This window comes from Hipposideros armiger, unplaced genomic scaffold (assembly GCF_001890085.2).
Source record: "Hipposideros armiger isolate ML-2016 unplaced genomic scaffold, ASM189008v1 scaffold_300, whole genome shotgun sequence".
In the NCBI taxonomy this organism is placed as follows: Eukaryota; Metazoa; Chordata; class Mammalia; order Chiroptera; family Hipposideridae; genus Hipposideros; species Hipposideros armiger.
In genome coordinates, this window is record NW_017731650.1 from 1,356,474 (window position 1) to 1,365,676 (window position 9,203).

At 34.5% G+C, this 9,203-nt stretch overlaps 1 protein-coding gene across 1 annotated transcript in view; it reads left to right on the forward strand.

Annotated features, from left to right (window-relative positions):
* The window catches only part of CXADR (CXADR cell adhesion molecule), a 29,165-nt gene extending 19,977 nt beyond the window's left edge, over positions 1-9,188 (forward strand). The window contains exon 7 of the mRNA XM_019659531.1: positions 8,739-9,188. Within this exon, the coding sequence (XP_019515076.1) occupies positions 8,739-8,780 (42 nt within the window). The 3' untranslated portion in view covers positions 8,781-9,188. The remainder of the gene's footprint in view (positions 1-8,738) is intronic.
* The last annotated feature ends 15 nt before the right edge of the window (positions 9,189-9,203 follow it).

Genomic DNA, 9,203 nt, shown 5'->3' on the forward strand with positions numbered 1-9,203 from the left:
AATTTGATAACTAGGAAAAAAAGAGTTATTGTCCTAAGGTAACTACAGAAAAAATTTCTGGAGTTAATGAAGAACCGAGAAATAATTTTCAGTTCAGTTAACCAAGGACTAAGTCCATGATCCGTTAGCTTCTCATTTCACTGCTGAGCTGTGAAAATGCTAAGTGTAATGTAGAATGAGAGAGGTGGCAGAACACACAGGAAATCACCAAAGCCTGATGTCAGTCTCCAGCAAAGTCGTCACGATCTTGTCTTTGCCTGAGTCACTGTCCCCGGTTCTACTGGATTGGTTGTCTTAAAATGTAAATAGGAGCATATTAAAAACCAGGTCATCTTAATGTGACACAAAGGGTCTCGTGGCCCATTCCATTTCTCTGTGGTACATTTCTCCGCACCTCCTGGTCCACCTCTGCGTGCCTGCTGGGAGCTGGGGTTTCAAACCTTTGAAACATGAGATTTCCTCAACAAGAAACCAGCCTCTCCTGTTGACCTGCCCAGTGCATATCTGCCCTGCAGGTGTAAGGCCAAACTCTATCTCTGAGTCATTTTTCCCGTTTCGCACCCCTGCCCCTCACACACTAACTTAGGGCTACGTCTGGGCCCACAATATTGCCAGTACAGGTCTTTCATGGCACAAACCTTTTTTTGTATACTAATTATTTAACATACTCAATATATCCCCTTTATGAGCTTGCACCTGGTTTATTCACCCTATCCCCATTTGCTAACTGGCTGGCATATTGTTCAGTAAATACTGAATGAATTTTTAGAAAGGAAACGGCACTGGGAGCGAGTTTGCATTCAATTAAGTTTGCATCGTATGTTCTGCAAGACCACTGGTCTGGTTTCTTCCCAAAAGGCAGTATCAAGAGAAAAAGGGTGAGTGAGTCTGTGTGGTGAGGGAATGATGCACAAATACAGAACGGGGTGACCTGACTCCATAGGTGCCAACTTAAACCTAATTATTATAAAAACCTGGAGAAGCAGAGAAACATTTTAGAAATACTAGGTCTAGGGGGAAGTCAGTGACTTTCTTCCAGGTCTTAGTTTCGCTGCCCTCCACCACCATACTTAATGCTTATGTTTGCATATGCATCTGGTTTTTTCCCTAAAAAATAGTTTTACACTTGTTTCTCTGAAGAATCCTCAGATCATTCTGTATCTGCATCTATTATCTATACATCTACTTATCTAAAACTTTATTTTCAAAACTAATGTTTACACCAAAGTGATAACTATAACTTATTTAACCAGTCTCCAATTGACGGCCATTTAAATTGACCTCATCTTTTTGATATGAAATTACAAGCAGTATATCTGTATATATATATATATATATATATATATATATATATATATACACATCATTTTGCATGTGCAAATACATCTTTAAATTTCTAGGAAGGGAGATGCCGAGTAAAATGTTTTATTAGCTATTATTAAAATACCTTCATAAGTGTAGCCACTTACACTTGGAATGGATGAGTGCTTATCTCCCCCCAAATCCTCACAGTACTCTTATCCAACTTTTTGATCTTTCCTGATCTCTCACAAGAAAGTTATCTCATGGTTTAAAATTCTATAACTTGTTCAGTTGAGCATCACATGTATTCCCATCACAGCATGTTTCGTCTTAATTTATCTTTGGTTTCTTCAAGTTTCTGGAGTTTTTGCCCAGAGCAGTTTTTACGGAATCAGCACAAGCTAATGAAGAGAATTAAGTTATCTTGCACTTGAAAAGACGTGTCTAGGTCATGTGTTAGGTCAGCTGTCATACACTATTCCAAGTTGAATGTTGGCTACTGGCACTGTGCTCTTTTAAAGTTGCTAAGCAGGACATTTTTCCTCTCACATTGTCCCAGAACTGTCATCAGCGAGAACATTTCTAGAAACAGGATGACTGCAATTCTGAGAGGAGAGATTGTAAGATCCCAACAATCTGCAACCTGTTGGAAAATCAGTCCTACAACACTCAGCCTCCACCAGTTTTTTGATCTGCTGACAAGGGGTCATTTTGTGTGTTCAAAGAAACAACAGAACATGAAGTAAAATAATTACATGAAAGGAAACGTAATCTCTGCCCTGTCAACTAACAGATACTATCTCTTATATTCAGGACAAAATAAAGATGGACTGTATAGTAGCCCAACGGGGCTTTGTGAACTTGTCTATGTGGGCTTGATTTAAACTTTCTGTAATATGAGCAAAATATTTGTGATAGTTAAAATTTATATAGTTCAAATTTTGTAAAAACAACCCCCCCCCAAAAAAAATATCCATAGGCTATATGTTATCTAGTTCAGTATCATTTTATATAAAAAATCGATTCAGAAAGACCACATAGGAACAAAATCCAGGTCTCCTGATTCCTGGTTTAGTATTTTTTTAGGAACCTTGAGTCCTTGGCAGGCCCCTCTCTCAGAACTAAAACAAAGAAGGGAAGAGTCGGTGTGGCACTCTCACCTGTCACTCCCCTCCCAGCAACACCAGCCAGGGAGAAGGCCAGTGCAAGGAGAACGGACTGGCCTACCCAGTGCCCTCTGTCCCCTTCCAAAACATGCTCACCGATGCCCAGAGCACATGGATGCCCGTAGTGGCCGCAGTGCCGGTGTATGATTGACAAGTCTGCTTTGACTGGTACCCAACCTGTTTATGCTTATGTTGATTACATAATTTGAGTAAATTGTACATATCAACTGTACTAGATGTGGTGAAGACAACATGCCTGAGGAAATGATTCTGCTGGCACATTGTTTCGAAAAAGAAACCAAACTAAGATTGATATATTATGGATATAGGTTATGGAGAAAAGAAAACAGATAACTCCTTACCATTGACCTAAATTTTAAGAAAAATTCTTAACTCTACATCAAAAATTTGGTGACTGGAAGTATACTATTTTACACATTTAAAAATGTTTAAGGATATATAATTTTTAATGGTTTCCTAAACTTTTTTGATTGGCACTCTTAATTGTATCAGGGAAGAGGGATGGATTTTACTGTAAACCTGAATGCCACTATCTATTCAGGATCCTGTATTTTAATTTATTTTGAGTATTTCCAAATTTCACAGTATCAAGTTCCACAAATGGTACTTTCAGAATTATTTGCCAAACGATCTTCTTAGCTATCAGTAGCAGATTTTAAGTACTGTCTGTCTTATCACTGGGCTATTTAGGAAACATCAAATAGTCAGGTTTCACTTAGTAATAACTCAGGTGACAAAAGTGAATTTTACATTTTTCATGTTCCACTCCCTTCAGACAAAGTTCAAAATTCTAAATATACTTCCTCCCTTTGTAATCAGTAAGTTTTATTTAGTTTTAGAAGTGTTTGATGGATATCTATGAGATGGAAAAACAATGCTTTTTCCACTGAATTTAGTGAAACAAATTGTCAGTCACACTGGATATTTTATATTGAATTTTACAGCTTATTAATTTGACTAAAAAATTTATCGTCTATTATTTTGTATATGTGATTTCAAAAAGTTGGCAGTTCTGTTACGAGATCAATTTGTCCATTTATTTCTGGACTTGAAAGGAGTACTCCCCTCTCCCTTTCCCACCCTTAACAAAGGTGGTGTATACTATTTAGTATATGACTGAAAAGACATTTCCAAAAGAGATCTGTAGCTTAATATCTAATAATAAAAATTGGTTAGCTCAATTAAGGCACATATGAATGCCATGAAACTATTAAAAATCATGTTCTAGAAAATAAATCAATGACATAATAAAATGTTCCCCATTTTAAACTGTGACCATAAAATGAATATATTTCATGACAATAGTATGGGAGTATATAAATTAAAAGCTCCTTTTAAACATCCCCATCCACTAAAAATACTAACAATGGGTATCTTTGCTGAAGGGATTATAGGTGGTTTTAATGATCTTTGTGTTTTTAGCTATTTGTTTCCTGAAAAGAACAGTATTACTTTTATTAACAGAAAAGTAATTCTAATACATGTTTTATTGTGTATAGAACTATAACATACTTAACTAAAAATCCCCATTACCAATGGCAATTTCTACATGTAGATCCACAGGAAAAGCAATGATTTAAACTAACCATTAACGCTTTTTGTGGAGAAGGGAGATTTGCAAATACAACCTTTAGCTTGGAAGTTGGAAAATACCTGATGCCCTCTAGTGGCCAATAATTTTTAAGAGATGATTTGTTTCTTTTCATTGAAATCTAGTCTAAAATAAACCAATGGTACCAAAATATATTTTATTTTCTCTATGACAAAAAAAGAATAATGCTCACACACTATTAACAGTTTAAGGATAGCCATTATTAATGGTTTAGTCTTTTTCTGACCCTCTTGTCATGTGTCCTAGAGTCACTGCCAGGGGTTTGAGGCCCTGCTAGTTTAGGTCACCTGGGGCTACTTACTTGAATACTCTTGAGATGCAGTTTTTATGGTAAACCTATTAGTTCTATTATCATTTTTTGCACCTATTTTCACTCCTCACAATATAGTGGACAATTCTTCACATCAGTAGACACAGATCATTCTTGTATTGGCCTTATTCTCTTACATAGTGTGAATTATAATCTTTTATTATAGCAAATAGTGCATCAATTGTACATTGATTTTTACACATTCGCAAAAGTATTTCCATAGGGTATCTTCTAGATATATGGAATTTGAATTAGAGAATATATTCACAATAGAAAAATTTTTTTGACACTGTCAGATTGCCTTCCACAAAGAATACAAACCACAATCTTTTCAATGTTTGTCAGCTTGTTAGGTGAAAAAATGGTATTTCATGGTTTCTACTTATATTTTCATTACTGTACCATTAGCTTAGCTTGTTTTTAGCCATTTGTATTTCTTTATATTTGACTGATAATTACATGTAGACATTTTTTATATATTAAGAATATTAATGCATTTTCTTTTGAACATCTTGCAGAAATTTTCTTTTTGGAGTTTGTCTAACTTTATTTATGATGTCTTTTTTTTTTTTTTTTTTTTTTTTTTTAGCTGAGCCATCCTGCTACCTATTGGCAGCTCAGCGGCTGCTCAGCTCGGGGTGGACTCGAACTGCTGTTGCTCAGAGTTCAAACTCTTGAGCGAGCTCTTAACCAACTGAGCCACTAGGCCGGCCCTTATGATGTCTTTTGATATGCAGTTTAAACTTTTTTTTCAATTCCAAATCACCAATCTCCCTATCATCACAGGGAAAAATTTCCTAAGCTAAATTATACAAATATCTCCTCACATACTTCCTCAGTACTTTTAACTTCATATTTACATTTTATCTTTATCTGCAATTCATTTTTATGGTTTGAAGTAGGAATTTAAATTTTAAAAAGGCATAGCCAAATAGTTATCTATTAATTTTTTATTAGTAAACTATTTTCAACTTGAAAAGCCCACATTCACTATACATTAAACTTCTGTATACAGTCATGCACCTCCTAACGACATTTCGGTCAGATGGACCACATATATGACAGTAGCATACCATAGAGCCTAGGTGTGTAGTACAGGTTTAAGGACACACTATGGTGTTTACACAAGACAAAATTGCCTAATGATATATTCCTCAGAATATATCCCCCTTAAGCAGCAATAACTGTATGTTTCTGGTTCTGCACTTGTAATTCTATTTTATTAGTGTATTAGTTCACTCCTGTTATACTTTAGATTATATACTGATAAATCATACAAAAGAACATTCCCTGTCCATTGTTTTTAAAAAAATGATTGCTTATTCTTCTATGTGAATTTCAATCAAGTTTTTAAATTCCATGAAAATTTCATTGGGATCTTTATTAATTTTGAAAGTATTGTTTTTACAATATTGAGTAAATTTAGAAATATGGTATGTTCTTCTAGTCCAGCGGTTCTCAACCTGTGGGTCACGACCCTTTTGGGGGTCGAACGACCCTTTCACAGGGGTCGCCGGGTACTAGTATGTGGGCGTATCTGCATGTGGGCCTGGAGACAGACAGAGGAGCGGTGTCTCGGTTCCTAAGACCATCGAAAATATGTTGTTTTCCGATGGTCTTAGGCGACCCCTGTGAAAGGTTGAGAACCGCTGTTCTAGTCAATCCTTTGTTTTTGTCTTTTAGCAAATTTTTATAAACTTTTCTATAGGACTCCTTTCTGTTGTTCAAGTTTAGTTTTTAGGTATTTAGTACTCTTAATAATAGGGATTTTTTACCCACAAGGTACTAATTTTTTCCTCATGAAATTATACTGTTATATATAATTAGGAACACTGAAGGAAAAGTGTGAAATACTACCACTCTTACAAACATTACTTTGGAATATTTTCTTCTAGACACGGTATGATCAGCAAATAAATATTGAAACCACACTGCAATCACTTAATTCAGAAATGTAACATTGCCCTTGAAACATACATGCAGTTTAGTTATCAGTGATGTATATAGTATTTGTGGTAAGTAAAAATAGATCACCAAATATGTGATAAAAAAGTTCAAGTCTATGATAAACTACTACTAATACCACCAATTAATTGTGTGATCCTTCCCCTTAACCAAACCATTGGTAGTTTGCTTTGTCACCTTAATCCTCAATCAAATAGGCTGTATTTTCTATTGCAATTTGACCTACAGTCAACAAGTAAAAAGGCTATCAAGTTGTCAGCTCTTTTTTAGAAATATCTGAAGTTTGTAAAAAGAAGCTTTGTCAAGGCTTTGTTAGTCATTAATCAATAGATACTTTAATGTCTGGTAGTCTCAATCACTTTATCTAATCTGCATCTGTACCCTTTTTTTCAAATTTTGAACCTTCTCACACATTTCAAGAGTTGGTAGATTTTATAGGTAACTGACTGAAGCAAGGCACCAGAGAGAATGGGCTTTACAAAGCCCAGCTTGGTTTTAAGTGAGAGCTTCATTACTTAGCTTTCTGTCATCCTTAGCCTTTTTAACTTCTGAGTTCATATCTAAACTGAAATAATACTGGTACCTACACCTACCTCATGGAGTTATTATGAGGATTAAATAAGTTATTGGCACTGGTAATAAAAAATGTTTCATTTAATATTATCTGGAGAATTGACAGAATGGCTATTCTGGCAAGGTAAATGTACATGATAGAGGTGTTTCTAAGTTTTTTATTTTTTCCTCTTCCCAATCATCAAAGAAGAAATCACTTTAACAGTGACAGCTGAGTAGAAGTTTACATAAAATGCTTTATTATCTTAATTTGAAATCACAAGTTTGCTGAAAAGTTAAATACTTTCAGACAAATATTACATTAAAAAGCCAGGCTTATTGATGTAATATAACTTACCAAAAGAATTCATATACAGTAAAACCTTGGATTGCGAGTAACGTGGGTTTTGTGAGTGTTCCGCAAGATGAGCAAACATTTCTAATACATTTTAACGTGGTAAACGAGCGATGTCTTGCAATAAGTTTGTTTCCAGAACGAATTACACTCGCAAACCAAGGCATTACTGTACTTTTATTTTTTAAATTTCCAAGGCCAAGTTTAAGCTCTAAATTTAGAGCTTTGCAGTACTGCCTATAAATATAAAATAAATGGCGAATTAAGACAAATTATCATTCAGTCACAAACCTGCTAGAAACAGCCTGATAAGACTTTCAAGCTGAAGTTATGAAGCCATGTTTTGTCTTCATTAGAACAGTTGTGGATTCATAAGGGAGACAGACAGATGTTACAACTCTTAAGAGTCCTAGTTACCACTAAAAGTTAGAGAAACTTTTGTACCCCACACCTACTAGATTGAATTTAACACCCACTTGCTGAGGAAAGATGGTTTTCATTAAGAATGGATTGGAAAAGCTACATTGGTTAAGAGCTTTCTTTTGCTTTAAATAAATTTTAGAACAAGGTGAGGGAATGGAGTCAAAAGGCAGAATCTTCTACAGGTAGTTCATCTAACATTCAAATGTTAGCATTTTCCAAATTCAAAATTAGCATTTTTCCCAAGGCACTCTGCCATTTGTCAATACTAACGAATAAGCGATTTAGATTTTATAGTAATATAATGTGGAAAAGTCTGCTTACCAAGTGTGTGCCCAAAATACATCCTTTCTTGACAGTATGGCTATTATACTTTTGATTCTCCCAATAAGCTTGTAACATGAGCCAGCTAACAGAATAGTACTAACTCCATGATAAAAATGCTTGCAACTTGCCACCTTTACAAATCCATCATTATCACACAACTCTCTAGGAGCTGTAAAGGAACAGTAACAGTTAATAAAACCTCAAACTTAAAAAAAACCTCTTGTGATGCCAGTTACCCCTAGGAAAATAAACTGAAGTTTGAATAGGCATTCACTGTATATTTCAGGGAAAAACGTAGACTGGCTTAGAAATATGTTAGAAGTTATATATGGCTTATCAAAGAGTACAGTAACATTAAAACTAGAAAAGTCTCTAAGGTTCAAAACTAAGTTTTCTATTGAGGTTACGAACACTTTAATTTCCACATACTTTCAAATCTTTGAGCCATGTGTCCTTAAAATTTGTGCACTTTTCTGATACTATACAAGTCAAAAGGATGTATCAGGAAAAAAATGACAACAGGAATATTTAGAAAAGCCAAAGCCATCCAGTGATTTATTAGGAAATGATTTTTCTGGTAAGTTAAAAAACTTATGACTAAAAATTTAAAGATCTGGGTGACGGTAAAAAGTACTGATCTTAAGTTTTTTCAAATTTACCTTTGGAAAAAATTCCAAGTTCTTATTATCTCTTTTTCTCTTTTTGTAGTTCCAGTATACTTACAAGACTGATGGAATTACAGTGGTATAAATATGAAGGACTACTGAAGAATCTGAAGTACTGTACTATTTGGCTTTATTTTAGACCTCTAGTAAAGACTTTAATATGTTGGGAAAAAGCACAAGGCACAGAAATTTCAGCAACTGGACATTTCTACTTTATGCAATGGCATTATGCACATGTCAGATGTTGTATCAAAATTAGTACGGGCCAAATTCTTGGCTAGGAAAATCTATGTATAGTGATTCTGATGGTTGAAAGATGGTTTCATTTTATATTTTCAATTAGATACAACTAACCAATTTTAGATTTTTTATACACATATTTTGATACTGTAGCCTTTGGGAAAGGTATGGTTTGAAAAATAGTTGATTTTTTAAAAGGAAAATGTAAATTCTATTTTTCTTTACTAAATATTTAATTAAACAGTGAAGTGAAACATCCCCTTTATGC